General features: G+C 41.5%; 1 protein-coding gene across 8 annotated transcripts in view; it reads left to right on the forward strand.

Annotated features, from left to right (window-relative positions):
- DOCK8 (dedicator of cytokinesis 8) overlaps nucleotides 1–16,882 on the forward strand; it is a 233,762-nt gene that overhangs the window by 150,564 nt on the left and 66,316 nt on the right. For all 8 annotated transcript variants that reach the window (XM_010860673.1, XM_010860679.1, XM_010860674.1 and 5 more), the window contains 8 exons: nucleotides 630–700; nucleotides 1,760–1,898; nucleotides 2,500–2,601; nucleotides 5,688–5,783; nucleotides 6,434–6,668; nucleotides 9,678–9,842; nucleotides 10,944–11,113; nucleotides 13,767–13,862. In XM_010860673.1, coding sequence (XP_010858975.1) covers nucleotides 630–700; nucleotides 1,760–1,898; nucleotides 2,500–2,601; nucleotides 5,688–5,783; nucleotides 6,434–6,668; nucleotides 9,678–9,842; nucleotides 10,944–11,113; nucleotides 13,767–13,862 — 1,074 coding nt within the window. The remainder of the gene's footprint in view (nucleotides 1–629; nucleotides 701–1,759; nucleotides 1,899–2,499; nucleotides 2,602–5,687; nucleotides 5,784–6,433; nucleotides 6,669–9,677; nucleotides 9,843–10,943; nucleotides 11,114–13,766; nucleotides 13,863–16,882) is intronic.

Here is a 16,882-nt window from a genome sequence, read left to right on the forward strand (position 1 = left end):
GACGCTTACTCCTTGGAAGGAAAGTTATGACCAACCTAGATAACATATTCAAAAGCAGAGACATTACTTTGCCAACAAAGGACCGACTAGTCAAGGCTATGGTTTTTCCTGTGGTCATGTATGGATGTGAGAGTTGGACTGTGAAGAAGGCTGAACACCGAAAAATTGATGCTTTTGAACTGTGGTGTTGGAGAAGACTCCTGAGAGTCCCTTGGACTGCAAGGAGATCCAACCAGTCCATTCTGAAGGAGATCGGCCCTGGGATTTCTGTGGAAGGAATGATGCTAAAGCTGAAACTCCAGTACTTTGGCCACCTCATGTGAAGAGTTGACTCATTGGAAAAGGGCTCTGATGCTGGGAGGGACTGGGGGCAGGAGGAGAATGGGATGACAGAGGATGAGATGGCTGGATGACCTCACTGACTCGATGGACATGAGTCTGAGTGAACTCCAGGAGTTGGTGATGGACAGGGAGGCCTGGCGTGCTGTGATTCATGGGGTCGCGAAGAGTCAGACATGAGTGAGCGACTGATCTGATATGATGAGACCAGAGCATCCCACTGGGATGATTGTTGATTTGATTTACTCAAATATCACAGTTAATTTGACACTTTCTATACTGGCAAACAGGTCATCTTTGGGAAATCCAATGGCCCTGAATTTCTGCAGGAAGTATACACAGCTGTTACATACCATAACAAGTAAGTGTATTTCCCAGTTCTAAACGTATGCCAAGCTTGTTTCATTATCTCCTTGATTTTCTGAATCTTCTAGGTGATTCCTCCTACCAGTTTTTAAAATTCAGGGACTAAGGGACAGAGATAGTCCATGCCAGTTCCCTGATTCTGTGATGCAGACCGACAGTTTTTGCCAGTAACTGTGATCAGGAGAATGTGTCTTCAAGAACCTAATACTGTTTTGACTTTTCTGGAAACTTCTACCCTAGTGTGATACTGAGAGGTTTTATGCTGTTACATAAAGAAAAAAGTGTCCTGCTTAGCTTTGAGATACTGGAGGGGCCAGAAGCAAAATCCAGTCCTTGCTGTGTCTCCTTGTTTTCTATACACCACTCCACACTATGCCACTACCTACTTTAAGATTTAAGTCGACCAAAGGAGAAATGAAACACTCATTTTTATGTGGGTAAATTGAGTCACAGAATAATGTCTAAACTGTTATTCACATTTTTGGGACCAGACGGACTTGGATTTGACCCCAGCCTGGTAACCTTGGCCCATTTAAGTACTTTTCTGAACCTATCCTCTTGGACTGAGATGAGGGTTAAATGAGTAATGTACATGAAGCTGTTAGTAAACTCCCGGACTTCATAATTCAGTAAAATCAGGTCCCCTTTCCTTCCTGCATCCTTCATTTGTTTTCCCCAAATTTTTGTCGAGTGCCAGCCGAGTGTCATACCCTGTTCTTGTGGTAGAAATAGACAAGGAGGTTAGAGCAGGACTCTACACCTCATCCCTTGTCCAAATTAAGTTGTTGGATTTTTCTATTTTATGCAGGGATTTTTTTTTTTTTCCTGACAAAGCTTTTAGTTTGTGAGCAGCCTTATGTAAGTGAAGTGTATCCAGTGACATAAGCTTGATCTCAAGGACTTTCAGCTAGGAGCAGGCTGATGTAAAATGAAGAGTGAAACACCAAGCAGGCAAATCCTGAGGGGCAGAGGGGTCCATGATGTTACAATTTATAGTCAGAGCAGCCATCATTCTTGCTAAAAGTTATTCATGTATAATGTACTTTTGAAACAGGTCTCCTGACTTCTATGAAGAAGTGAAAATTAAGCTCCCTGCTAAGCTTACAGTAAATCACCACCTCCTGTTCACCTTCTATCATATCAGCTGTCAGCAGAAGCAAGGAAACTCAGTAGAAAGTCTCCTGGGATATTCAGTGAGTTGTTTTCAACTGGCAAATTCACACTGCGGTTGCTGGTGTGTCCAGGGTACCTGCAGAGATAAGCAACTATTCTCTTCACTTGCTTTTTTCCTGTTAGAAGTAGCAGAGCAGAGATGACTTGACTTAGCAAATGACAATTTCAGGAATGAAAGGTAGTAGGTGATTGATACTGAAAGAATACTCATTTATAAAAAAGCATTACAATGTGCATTATTTCCAAAGTGTGTGTGTGTGTGTGTGTGTGTGTGCGTGCTTCACATATAAAAATAACTTTTTCCTCCAAGGAGAAAGAGTTATTTCTTTAAAATATATAAAAGATAAACTGAACCTTGATGTTTAGACACACACAAACATTAGCCTTAAAGAAAAAAATGCTACTAGTTTGGCTCTGAAAGCAGTGAATCATTGATAATACCATCTCAGGAGCTCTCTAGGAATTTAAAATGCAAAGAACTTGACAGAAATTACTGCCCAAAAGAGCCCTGGTCAATATCTAATCATCATTTAGTTGCATTTGATTATTGTGAGCTAGACAAATTGCCAGAATTATCTGCTGTGATAAATACCATTTTATTCTTTACATCATCTGTTTCAGTGGCTGCCAATTCTCTTAAATGAACGTCTTCAAACTGGATCCTACTGTCTCCCAGTTGCCTTGGAAAAGCTGCCACCCAACTACTCTATGCATTCTGCAGAGGTAACCAGCAAGCTGGCCATCAGCTGTTTCCTGTCCAGCCATGGTCTTGGACCACCTTTCCAGACCCACTTCCCATTTCTTTATACATGACCAAGGATGCTCAGTGCATTTTGGGCAGCTGTCATCTGTCAGCACAGGAGGTCTTCAGAGAGCACATTGTTCTGATAGGATGGGAGAAATAACTGACTTTACAACCTATTCATTTAAATTATTACCAATTCAGAATGTTTGATAAATTCAAGGCAGCATTGCACCTTATATTATCTATAGCAGAGGGATTTTCAGAATAGTGTATTTTAAAAGGGAAGCAAATACAGTCCACTTTGCTAACGGTCACTCTCAGCTCCCGTCCTTATAAAAGGTTCCCATGCTAGATTCTATCAGTTTCTCCTCCGGGTCAGTTGTTACAGTCCTCAGGTGGATATTGGGGCTCTTATTCCTCTAAAGATACCAGTGTCAACAGTCTTTCCCTCCTGTTTCCTGTGCTGCCTCTTTTGCCCACACACTCAGCTGCAGTCCATTCGTTCAAAGGAGCCCAGTGAATGCTCCGTTCTGCCTGCACCAGCACCAGCTCTCATGCTTCTCAGTCTGGTTGGTGTGGGTTTACATCAATAAGAATTATTTTGAAGCAAATACCAGACATCATTTCATTTCCTGTATAAATATTTCAGTATTTTACCTTAAAAGGTAAGGGATTTTTTTTTTAACTATCACAGTACCATTGTCATACCTTAAAAATTAACAGTATTTCATTAATATCCTCAAATATCCAGTCAGTGATCAAACTTCCAATTATCTCATTAATGTCATTTTTTTTAGAGTTTGTTTGTTTGTTTATGTATCAGGATCCAAATAAACTCCATACATTGCTATTGGTTGACATACATGTCTTTTAAGACTCTTAATCTATAGGTTCCTCTTCATCTCTTTTTTTCCTTGCATATTTCAAGTTGAAGAATTTCCGAGGAATTTGAATTTTGTTCCAAATTTAGAGTCAACTTTCTTCCCTACTCTGACTGCACAGCACCCATCCCCAGGCTATCCCATTTTATGTTTTCCTTTTTTCCCCCCGGAGAGAGAAGCTTCCTTTGCTCTGGGCCACAGGCATATTCCCTCTTTAGATCAAAACTGGTCTCCTGAATGTATTCACAGGCATTCCCTAATGGCTTTTTATGATTTGGACATATAGCCCCTTGTTGAAGTCCTCAAAACCATCTTTTCAACATCAAGCTGTACATTCTAACTTCCTAGAATGCCCAATTATCTTTTTAATGATGCCAAACAAACCTGGATTTGGAGACAGATAAATCTCTATTCAAAACTCAGATTCTGCCATGCCCTAGTGTGAACATGGGTGAATTGCTTACCCTCTCTGAGGTTCAAAGATGAAATCTAGCCCATATCTGCCTACAAAGTTGCTCTGAACATTAAATGAGATCATGGATATCAAGCAATGCTTAAGTAAATATTAGTTCTTTTCCCTACTTGCCCTAAGCTATCTATCAATATGCCCTCAGCATCTCCTAATATCCTTTAGACCCGTACTGTCCAGTATAGTTGCTACTAGCCGCATGAGGCTGTTCAAAATGTGATTTGTCCAAATTGAATGTGCTATAAATACAAAAATGCAAACTAGGTTTCAAAGACTTAATAGAAGAAAAAGAATGTATAATATCTCATCCATCATTCTGTATATTGATTACATGTTGAAACCATAATCTTTAGGCTGTACTGGGTTCAGTGATGCTAGTATTAAAATTATTATCACATTAAATATATTTTAAAATATGGCTACTAGAAAATTTTAAGTGACATAGATGGCTCATATTATATTTTTAATGGTCAGTATTGCTTTTTGTTTTTGTTGTTTAGTCACCAAGTCATGTCTGACTCTTTTGCGACCCTGTGAACTGTAGCCCACCAGTCTGCTCTGTCCATGGGATTTCCCAGGCAAGAATACCAGAGTGGGTTGCCATTTCCTTTTACAGGGATTGAACCCATGTCCCCTGCATTGGCAGACAGATTTTTTACCACTGAACCACCTGGGAAGTCCTTGTATTGCTTTAGCTTACTGCAAACTCCAGTGTCCACAGGAGTCAGACTCTTTAATGAATGCCAGTTCCTGGTGGAATTTGTTCATGTTGGAGACTGTCTTCCCATTCAAGGTCCCTCTGCTCTTCAGATCAGTGCCATGCTGGGATGCAAGACCAATGTCTTCATATCTTCCAGTTCTCGAAAGATGTTAGAAAAGCAGGCTTTCATGTGAATTTGTCTGATTTTCAAATGTTTGGCTACTAATTCAACAAAGTTTCCAACACTGGGCCAAACAGCACTTGTCTGCGGGCTGGATCAAGCTTTGGACCCCAGTTTGTGACTCTCTCTGAGATGTGTCCAGAGGTCCCCAACCCATGCATACGTCCTACCCTTGCAAGTACAGCATGCACCCTTTCATTAAAGTGCAAGAGACACAAAACCCGCACTCACATGGCTGGGTGAGCGTGGGCCCTCTTCCCTCAGTGATGTAAGAGGACAATTCCCTCAGGATTTTAAGGCAAGAAATGGTCTCTGAGGACTTCGGGGCTATTGACATATGAATGGTATAAAAAGTCATTTTGAGTAATTAAAGCAGGAGCCTAGAAGGACTGCTACTTAGATACATTTTGTTAAAAGGGAACAAAACTGCAGTCACTCAAAAGCATTAAAATTTCATGCCTTTTATTCTACACTTTGTTCTGGCATTGTCCTGATTAATAGAGAAATCATTAGGATATTACTTTAATTCTTAGAATCAGGATTACCACCTGCTGATGGACGCTTAAATTTGACAGATCACTCACTTCAAACCTCTCCTTTCAGCATGAGAAAACAAAGTCCCAGAGAGTCTCACTGACTTGTCAAAGTAAAAATAATTAGTTTGGTATAGAACTGAACTTGAATCCAGGGCTCCTAACTCTAAGGCCAAGTTGTGTTTTCCAGGAATTTTTATATTTGTATAACCCTGATATCTATTGCCAAGTCACTTTACTCTCCTTGTTAGTAATGAGAAAAGGGAATTGAATTGCTTTTATTTTTCCCTTTTAATACAGAAAGTCCCTTCACAGAATCCTCCCATTAAATGGGCTGAAGGACATAAGGGAGTATTCAATATTGAAGTGCAAGCTGTTTCTTCTGTTCACACCCAGGTAAGGAACATCAAGGTCAAGTTTAAATCAGAGCAAAAGACTAATAATGAAGATGGGGTGCAGCAGAGAGACTCCTAAGGACAGGTCAATGAAAGATCAATGAAAAGCTTTGTGCACGGATAAAACCAAAAAAAAAAAAAAAAAAAAAGACCTTTTAGTTCTGTGTGGGAAATTGAAAACCTGTTAGGTTTTATTTAATGTTGAAAGAAATAAAGACCTTATAAAATTTTCGAAGCAGCCTGGTACCTGCACTGTCAGATGTTTCTGTCTGTAACGCTGCCATTTTTCCTCTAGCATTTTTTTCAGTTCTACTTTCCCTTCTTTTCCTGCCACTGACTGAGTTTTGCATCGGCTTAGGCCCTTATTTTGGCATTGTGTTTGCCCGGTGTATTTGCCCTTGCCTATAAACAGGTCAGAGTACAAATTAATGTTTCTTAAGTTAATAATTATAGAGAGGATCTATGTTATGCACACCACTCTGTGAAGAAGTCATACATAACCTAGGTCTGAAACATCCATGTCTTAGACCTCCTGCTCTGAATCACTAGATGAGTGGTTCTTCCTAGAAGTTGCTATTTGATTGTGTTTATGAATCCACCGGTGAGGGTTGATGGGATGAGACCCACAAGGCCTGCCATCTGCCTTCCCAGGACAACCATCTAGAGAAGTTCTTCACCCTCTGCCACTCTCTGGAGAGCCAGGTGACCTTCCCCATCCGTGTGCTGGACCAGAAGATCAGTGAATCGGCACTGGAACATGAGCTGAAGCTCAGCATCATCTGCCTAAACTCCTCCCGCCTAGAGCCCCTTGTGCTCTTCCTGCATCTGGTGCTGGACAAGCTCTTCCAGCTGTTTGTGCAGCCCATGGTCATCGCTGGTCAGCCAGGTAGGAGGTTTGGGGGGCTGGGAAGAGACAGGCAGTGCCTTATTTTAGAAACATGGGAGCAGGGCCAATGGGATCTATCGAGGCTGTGAGTCCAGAGGAGACAAAGTCCACTGCTGTTTTTTTTGAGACTCCCTGGGTGTTTGAAAAAAGAAACATTAATATAGGATGCTTAAAGTTATAGATTTTTTTAAAAAAATAAATGTGTTGAATGACTGAAGGCAGTCCTTTAAATTCCATTTTTAGTAATTGGTGGGGGCTTCCCCGATGGCTCATCAGTGAAGAATTTGCCTGCAGTGCAGGAGATGCAGGAGACTCAGGCTCAATCCCTGGGTTGGGAAGATCCCCTGAAGGAGGGAATGGCTACTGACTCCAGTATTCTTGCCTGGGAAATCCCCTGGACAGAGGAGCCTGGCGGGCCATAGTCCATGAGGTCACAAAGTCAGACACAACTGAGCACACCCGCAGTAACTGATGGATTCCTTTTATCTCTGAACCATTTTTGCTGATTTGACAACAAGGGAATCCAGTGTTTTAAAGAAATAAGATAACACAGATTAAATGGAAGTAAAGGAACACTGTAAATTGAAATTCAGTGTGGTGTGATCCATTTTTTATTGAGATATAATGTCATACCATAAAATTCACTACAGTGCACAACTCAGTGGTTTTTCATATATTCACTAGGTAATGCAACTATCTGCTGCTGCTACTGCTGCTAAGTCGCTTCAGTCGTGTCCAACTCTGTGCTACCCCACAGACAGCAGCCCACCCGGCTCTGCCATCCCTGGGATTCTCCAGGCAAGAACACTGGAGTGGGTTGCCATTTCCTTCTCCATTGCGTGAAAGTGAAAAGTGAAAGTGAAGTCGCTCAGTCATGTCCGACTCTCAGCGACCCCATGGATTGCAGCCTACCAGGCTCCTCCATCCATGGGATTTTCCAGGCAAGAGTACTGGAGTGGGGTGCCACTGCCTTCTCCAAATGCAGCTATCACCACTACCTAAAACCAGACCATTTTCATCCTGAGCAGTCACCCCATTCTCCCCTCCCCTCAGCCATGGCAACTGCTTGTCTTAAATGCTTACTTTTAACAAATGAACCCTAAATACAATGTGTAAGACTTCCTTTGGAAATAACATGGTGTAGTGCCTGGGTCCAGTGGCTTTTCTAACTGCTTCAGAAATAGACTGGCTTCTGTAGGCGTCTTTGTTTGCCACTGTTTTCAGCAGGGCTTGTATTATTTTGTGTTTTCCAGCTTAGCAGTTACCTTTGGGTATCCTCCATGCTGCCAGTACTGTGCTTAGAGTTGTAGGTTTTGCAATAATAATCAATAGGACTTACAATAAAATATAGCAAAGAGCAGCAGCACAGGACGCAAGTCCTCAAAGGAACACAGCTGAATACTGTTGGGAGGATGGTGAATATCCATTTGGGAGGAAGAGGGAGCCCCCCAGAAGACTGTGTTTAGGATGGCTTTAAAGGAGGGATAAAAGGAGAGAAGCCAAAATGAAAACAGTGAGATGAGATGAGATTGGCAGAAGCAGAGAACCGGAGTGTCTGGTTCACCAAAAGAAGTGGTTCAGAAAAAAGTCTCAAAATACACTTTTCTGGGAGTGTCATTAAAGAAGGAAATAACACTACTGGGCCATGTAATAGGAGTAAGTCGGTGGGGAGGGAGCAATGAACGTGTAGCCTGGGACACACGGGGGGAACTTTCAGAGCTAGGGAACAGCGTGACCTCTGAATCCCTGGGTGTATTGTATCCTGGAGGGCATCTTCTATACCTGCACAGACAAGGCATCCTGTGTTGTCAGGTAACTTCTCTTACATGTAGCTGGTGCCTCTCCAGCTAGATTCCTGCGGAGTGGCCATCTCTTTCTTCCCTGGATTTCTTTCTACTTTCCTCCCCTACATGTTTGGTATACTACATCCCCAGCTGCTAGACAAAACATTCATACACACATTTTGAGCTGACATTTGGGAGTCTAGGGTGTTGAAACAGGCAGGATTGTTTAAGGCGCTTAATCTCAAAGTACTTATTCAGAACTTACCTGTGTCAGGCATAATAGAAGGCACAGTGGGGAGACCACAAAGTATGAGAAATGCACTTTGCCCTAGAAAGGCTTCCAGCCTATCAGAGAGGCAGAGTTTACCACTGGACATAGTCTAAGAATCTTGTGATATGGTGTCAATTAATCCCGGAACTGAGTGGAGTCAGAGGCTTCCTTAAGGAGATGGGAGTGTGCCAAGCATTGAAGAGTAGGCATGATTTAGTTGGTGGGAGCAACATGGGCTTTCTAAATAAGGACAACAGCATGAGCAAAAATTGCAGAAGTGAGAAGCAGATGTGATGGGGACAATATAAAGACTGCCTTAGTTTAAGGAAGTTGAATTTGAACAGGAAAGGGTACCAGGTGGAATAAGTAGGGTGGAGCCAAATTGTGGAGGGCTTGAGCTCCTAAACACAGAGCCTATACAGTGAAGCATTGTTTGTACAGGACCAGGGACTGACATAATACACATAAGTTTTTAGGTTAATCTGTGCACCAAGAATCTGTGTTGTGCAACAGCCCATCTCAAACCAGAGTGCGTACGAATGACGTGGGCATCTGGTTAAAAGCAGATTCTGACTCAGTAGGTCTGCGGTGGGGCCTGAGATTCTACACTTCTAACAGGATCCTAGATGATACTGGTGATGTCAGAGCAGTCCCCACTGAGTAGCACCCATTAACAGAATGGTTTCCAGAGGGGAGGCTATCTGGACACGCTCACATCTTTGTCCTGAAAAACCACAGCACTGGCAGAAGGAGAGATGTGAAGTCCTTTGCAGTAGCGGAGCCACACACTGGAATTTACTAAAACAACTCACCCTGCCCCAGGCCACCATCTTGACTGGCCTGGTTCAGCTGGTCAGTGGCCAGGACTCCTTGTCACTGTCCCCAAAGAATGTTCCACCTCAAGTTCATTAAGGACCCACCGTGGGGCCACCCATTTTTCTCTTGGTTCCTCAGCCAACTTCTCTCAGTTTGCCTTCGAGTCCGTGGTGGTCACCGCCAACAGTCTGCACAACAGCAAGGGCCTGGGCAAGGACCAGCACGGGAGGAACTGCCTGCTGGCCTCTTACGTGCACTACGTCTTCCGCCTGCCGGAGCCACAGAGAGACATGCCCAAGTCAGGTACCGTCACCCCCGAGCGTGGGAGTCTGGGGGGCAGGGCACCCTCGCCCCACCCCACTGCTACAGAATTCCAAATAAAATTAAAAGCCCGGAAGTTAAATTTTATTTTTCAGAGTGAGAAAAACTTACATGAATGTTGAAATTGAAAGCTTATTTCTAGATTTTTCTGTCTTGCTTTCTATCAGCCTTCCTCCTCTTTTTTTGTACTCTGAGCACTAATTTTTTTCTGCTTGTTTGATAATCCGTCACTGATCTTTACCCAGTTGGTAATTTCTAATTCAGCTGAGAATCTCTTTTTGTAAGAGCTGGGGAAGTAATAACAGATGCCTACAATTCTAGGAGAATAATGATAAGGAAAAAATATGTCTTTGATAGCAGTGGTAAGCAATGGCTCCTAAACTTTACATTATGAAAAAATAAATCCTTTTTCTCATTTCCTCCCAAACTAAACAGAAATAATTCATTTCTCCACTCAACCAGAACATCTGGTCAACATGATATAAAAAGTAGCGTCAATCAGTTAACAAAATTCCAGGCCCTAACAAAGGAACTTGGCATGTTTATTAGCCCATGTAGCCTCATTTCAAGTAAACCTATAATTTCAAGTGTTTTTAAAAATACTTGTAATATTCACAGACTTACATAATCACCTTTGAATATGTAAATACTTAAAGGCGAAACACCTTGCTATATATAGTATGTTCTTATTCTTATAAGACTCAGAGGGTTCCTTGGATTCTCAAATCTCAGAAATGCAAGACTTATAAATCTGTCATCATTAAAATATTAATAAATAAAAATACCCCCATTTCCAGCTTGTCTTGAGAAATAATAAGCCAGAGCTGAGGAGCAGCCCTTGTCTTTGGATGAGACATGTGCTCGCAGTTTACCACAGTCCTTAGCTCTACCCACTGCCTTACACCCTGTCTTTCCCCCCAAAATTGTCTCCCTTAGGTATTTGCTGATAAGACTCTAATTCCAAGACCTAATCTGTTGAGTGTCTGCTCTACTATCTACCCCATCCCTCCTTGGTTCCTCCTCAAATCCAGTAAGTGACTCTGATCCCTTTGTGTTGACACATCTGTACCTGGTGGGTTGCAGGTGGCCCCACTGTCCTCCCAGACCCTCGCTACCACACGTATGGACGCACATCTGCTGCAGCTGTGAGTTCGAAGCTGCTGCAGGCCCGGGTGATGAGCAGCAGTAACCCAGACCTTGCGGGGCCACACTGTGCAGCAGATGAGGAAGTTAAGAGCATCATGTCTTCAAAGGTAAGGCAGGTGTCAAGCCCTGGACTGAGACGTAGGCTATTTAACTTCTGACTAACACCTGGAGAGACAACACAAAATCAACCACTCCTGCTGCCTACTGTCTTGGTCAAATGCACAGCTTTCAAGTTATTAAAATTCTTTTATTTTGAAATTACTGAGACCATTCTGAAAGATATAGAGGCAAGACTGGCATTTGGGGGTCTGAGCAGAGTTAGTGGACTTTGGTGGGAAGTTTCTTGAGCATAGCTGGTTTAGCCCCATGGCATCTGTGAATACCTTGAGTTTTATTTTCAGGGAAAAAATGAGTTTTAACTGTTTTTGATGCCTAGAAAGGGTTTTGTTTTTTTTTTTTCATTTTTTTGTGTTATTTTTTAATACCTGCCTTTCAGATTTATTAACATCCATAGATTGATTATCCCATGTAAGAACCCCAAAGATCAAAGCCAAGTTTTGTAAACAAAAATTGAGATCCTGAGAGGGTCAGTGAGTTGCCCTAGATTGTTTTCCTTTCATGAATTATTTTTTTTCATAAACTTTTTATTTTATAAAAGTTTGGGATATATAGAATTGCATCTATATATAACCGAAAATTTTTGTGTGCTCAATAGTTTTCTGGTTATTAATATTTTACATTAAAATAGCACATTTGTCACAATTAATGAAACACATGTAACATATTATTACCTAAAATTAATGTTTTATTCAGATATTCTTAGTTTTTCCTGAATGTATTGTTTCTATTCTATTCTATCGCACCTAGGATACCACATTATATCTTGTAGTGATATCTCCTTAGCTCCTTTAGGTTATGACACTTTCTTAGATTTTCCTTGTTTTTGACAGTTTTGAGGCATACTGGTCAGGTATTTTGTAGAATGCCTCTCATTTGAAATTTGTTTTAATTGTGATACAATTCACATACTAAAAAATTCATCCCATTAAAATGTATAATAAAGTGGTTTTTCATGTATGTACAAAACTGCCATGAATTCTTAATCTAATTTTCTTTCCAGTTATCTGTGACCTCAGGGTGGCTAGTCTTTTAGAATAAAGTCATTTTCTCTGATGAAGATAAATCAAGCTCTTTAGGTTTTGACATCATTTCCCTTGAGACACGCACTTGAGACAGTATGTTGTGAGACAGAAAATCTGGAGACCAGGGTTGGGTCTCGATCTGATCGCACTCCAGCCTGTGGTCATGGGCAAGTCTGTTCCTGCCTTGAGCCTGATTTTCCTTGGCTCTGCAGAGGTTCTGAACCCTGGATAAATGTAAGAATCATCTACAGATTCACTCCTAGAGATTCTGATGATATATAGGTTATATCTTATGAAATCGTGTGAAATACCCTTTTTGATATACCGAATAAATGCAAGGATGTGCTAGAGCTGGTTCATATCAGTTTCTGAGAACTAATTGTTAAATTTCCAGGAATTTTCTGAACCAGTTGTTAAACACAGACATTATTAAAAATTAAATTGTATCAATTAACACATAAGTTATATGAAAAACAAAGGTAATCTAAATGCATTGTGGTCTTCTGGAACAGAACAGGACACAAGTGGAAAAATTGGTGAAATTTGAATAAAGCCTATGGTTTAGTTAACAGTTAATGTGCAATGCTAATCTCTTAATTTTGACAAATATACCATAGTTATGTAAGATATAACATAAGAGGAATTTGACGAAGGGTATCCAAGAACTTTCTGTGCAACATCTGCAGCTTGTCCATAAATCTGAAATTATTCCGTTTTTACAAGGGAGTACTCAAATCTCATCCCTTCATAAGTATTTTACTATATTTTATTGTTATCTGTATTTTCGAGGTTATTTATGTCTGTTGTTTCTGTGCAGTGGAAATACTATATGGTTGGTTTGCTACTGCGTATCTCTTCCCAACCCCATATTCAGTAATGTCTTGTTAACTTGAAATCAGGCATGACGGAAGCATTCACAGCACAGTAATTGGCAAATTCTACAGATCAGCCCCTCCCCTCTGAGAGCTGGTTGTTAAGCATTTGCCAGCGCACCCTGGTTCAGTTTCACATCTAAGTCCCCTTTAGGCAATATCACTTCAGATTGCCTAGGGGAGAAGCGGATAGCACCTGTTACTGACAGATTTGATTTTTACAGTTTCCTTTAATGAAAGTGAAGATTTTTAATTTCTCTGTGGAATGGGTTAACAGTTTTTAAATTATTTGGTAGTGAGGGGAGAAAATTTTGTCTAGAAGAATCAAGCCTCATCTTCCTTTCAGAAGTGTGTTTTGTGTTTTTTTTTTGACAAATTATTAAATAGTGTCGAGGAGACTGGGAACAGTACCATGTTAACCCACAGAGAGGCACTGTTCCCACACATATTTTTCCCCTTCTCTTCGAGTTAAGTCAGAGACTTAGTTGAAGGGACTGTTTCTTAACTAGGATGTGACGCTAGGTGGCTCCATACCAGCTAACAGTGAATATCTCCAGAGCAAGTAGAGTTAGGTATACTTTACCTTATTTGCTTTGTTTTATGTTTATTTTTGGCAATTGTTTTACCTTTGTAACCAGAAAAAAAAAATACATTAACAATGAATTCTAAGCTGATTTCCAGGCCATTGGCTCATCTTTCTGAGGACCACTGTGGGTTGACTGTGGAGTCATGGTTGTGTATTTCAGATTGCTGATCGCAGCTGCAACCGGATGTCTTACTATTGCTCCAGCAATAGTGATGCTCCAAGTTCAACAACAGCCCCCAGGCCAGTCAGCAAAAAGGTACCGAACAGGGCCATGTGAGGATACGTTGCCCACCTTCTCACTGTTATTAAAAATAGTACTCTCCTTCCTTGTTCCTGCCCTTCTAATGTACACACCGAATACACACACACACACACACACATACACATACACACACACACACACTTTGGCAGCCCTGTTCCAGATCCCCCATTTTTTCACCACCCAATTACCTCCTAACTCAGTGGTTTTCCAACTTACTGTGCATCAGAAGTACTTGGGTGGTTTGTTAAAACTGACTGCTGGCCCCTAGAGTTTCTGATTCAGTAGATCTAAAGTAGGGTCCAAAATCACTGCAGATGGTGATTGCAGCCGTGAAATTAAAATGCTTACTCCTTGGAAGGAAAGTTATGACCAACCTAGATAGCGTATTCAAAAGCAGAGACATTACTTTACCAACAAAGGTCCGTCTAGTCAAGGCTGTGGTTTTTCCAGTGGTCATGTATGGATGTGAGAGTTGGACTGTGAGGAAAGCTGAGTGCCGAAGAATTGATGCTTTTGAACTGTGGTGTTGGAGAAGACTCTTGAGAGTCCCTTGGACTGCAAGGAGATCCAACCAGTCCATCCTAAAGGAGATCAGCCCTGGGATTTCTTTGGGAGGACTGATGCTAAAGCTGAATCTCCAGTACTTTGGCCACCTTGTGCAAAGAGTTGACTCATTGGAAAAGACTCTGATGCTAGGAGGGATTGGGGGCAGGAGGAGAAGGGGACGACAGAGGATGAGATGGCTGGATGGCATCACTGACTCGCTGGACGTGAGTCTGAGTGAACTCCGGGAGTTGGTGATGGACAGGGAGGCCTGGCGTGCTGCGATTCATGGGGTCGCAAAGAGTTGGACACAACTGAGCGACTGAACTGAACTGAAAATAAGGTCCAAGGGTTTACATTTCTGACAAGTTCCCAGCTGATGCTACTCCAGGAACCATACTGTGTTAGCTTCTTTTTTAGTAAAAGGAGAAGTGGGGACAGTTCATCCTCAACACAGTGAAGGCAGTAACTAGGTATCATTTATTTCACCGGCAACCCACTCCAGTATTCTTCCTGGGAAAATCCCATGGACAGAGGAGCCTGGCAGGCTATAGTCCATAGAGTCACAAAGAATCAGACACGACTGAGCATGAGCATTTCAATACTGTATCAGACATGAAAAGCTTCCTTGTAATTCTTTCTAATCAGCCTTACCTATGAATTCAGAGACTTGACAAGCTGTTAAACCGCTCACCAGGTCTCTTTATATTAATAGAATTCTTCAGTTGTCACATGTTGTGTGATCTAAGGGTGGGGAATAAAAAAAAAAACCTGTCTGCCCCAAGTTTTCACCTCTGCCTGGTATCCAAGGGTCTCACCAATTTAGTCACTACTTAAGTTAATGCCTTGAGTGTCTTTCAAGACCCTTATAAAAATGTAAATATGCTGATTAGAAGGCTAATATAAAAAAATAAAAAAAAATAAAAAAAAGAAGGCTAATATAGGAAACTCTTTGCAGAAGCTCACAGGGAAATATGTGTATTCAACAGGCCCCAAGGGAATGAGCCTCAGCACAGCTCACTTTGGCCTAGGTGGGGGAAAGATCAGGCATGGGGAGGCCCTGGAAGGTCCGGTGCTGCAGACTTGGCACAAATCTGGGCCCCGCTTGTCTGGAAGGAGGTATCAGGAGTTAATTCTAAAAGAAGAAGCGAAAGAAGATGTATGAAGTGTTGAAAATAAATATGTCACTTACTCTAAACCTTAGCTTTGGGCTTTGCGGAGACTGGTTACAAGTACTATTTTCCTTCTTAAGGACCATGATTTGCCTACACCTGTTTTCTTCAGGCAGGGCCTGATTTCTTCTGGGAGCAATTAATTTGTTTTGATTTTGTTTCTGGTCATTTCAGTGACCAGCAGAGAATCATTTCATTTCAGGGGGAGGTCTAGCCAGTATGTCTCCTTAGTTGCTCAGCAAACAGGGTTTAGCTGCTTGGCTATTTTCTGTAACCTCCAGAGCAAGGTGTTCTTGTAATAATGTTGCCTGGTAAGCAACATAAATTACTTTAAGAAGCAGCTTATCGTCCTCTAATCTCCTCTTGCCATAAGACTCTGGCGGTCAAACTGACCTATTTTCCGGCAGTTACCTTTGAAGCTCGTGGAGCGTCTCTTTCTTACAATGGGAAGATCCGGGTATAGCTGAGTTATATCACAGGCGAGCTTAGACCACCTGCTAGATTAACATGCAGCCCTGCACCTCTCCCAAGAGGAGGAACTTCCCTAAAGTCTCAACATGTTTTCATATGTATTAAAATTGTAAAGGCTTGACTCACTCAACAGAATGAAGTGGGGCCAATGACAAGCAGAAACACTTTAGCATTCTCCATGTGTCCCCATTAATCATCCAGGGATGTCGTCAGTTCAAATACCCAGACATCTGCACAGAGAACTTTCTGTTTGTCTCCTTTTAGTTTATGTGAGTAACTCTTCAATTTTACTGTACTTAAGAATCAGTAAACTGTGTTGCATACTTACCATACAGTGTGGGTAATTTAAAGGTTTATCAAGGGTAAGCTTTGCTCTAATTAATTTTTACTCTGAGTGTTGACTTTAAAACTTTATTTTCACATATGCCATTACCCTAGGATGTGATATTAGGGTATTCAAGTAGTTTCAGCTTTCTTACCCACTGAGCAATTTAAAAAAATGAGTTCATCTGTGTTTATTCTACATTTTATGGTTTAAGATAAATGAAATCCACAGAAAATGCTCAGATGTCATTTTTGCCATCAGTTAGAGTAACCAGCTATCCCAGTTTTCCTGGGTCTTGGGGGGTCCTTGGGATGCAGGGCTTTCCATTTTAAGGCCAGGATAGTGTTGACTGGTAAAAAAATGCACAACCTAAAATTTGAGAGTTATGTTTTATTGGGGGACATTATTGAAGACTGAACCCTGGAAAACAGTCTCTCAGTTATCTCTGAGGGACTATTTCAAAGAGTCAAGGAAAGAGCCAGGATTTATAGGCGGTTTTACTG

The sequence above is a fragment of the Bison bison genome, unplaced genomic scaffold (genome assembly GCF_000754665.1).
Source record: "Bison bison bison isolate TAMUID 2011002044 unplaced genomic scaffold, Bison_UMD1.0 scf7180017864469, whole genome shotgun sequence".
Lineage (NCBI taxonomy): Eukaryota > Metazoa > Chordata > Mammalia > Artiodactyla > Bovidae > Bison > Bison bison.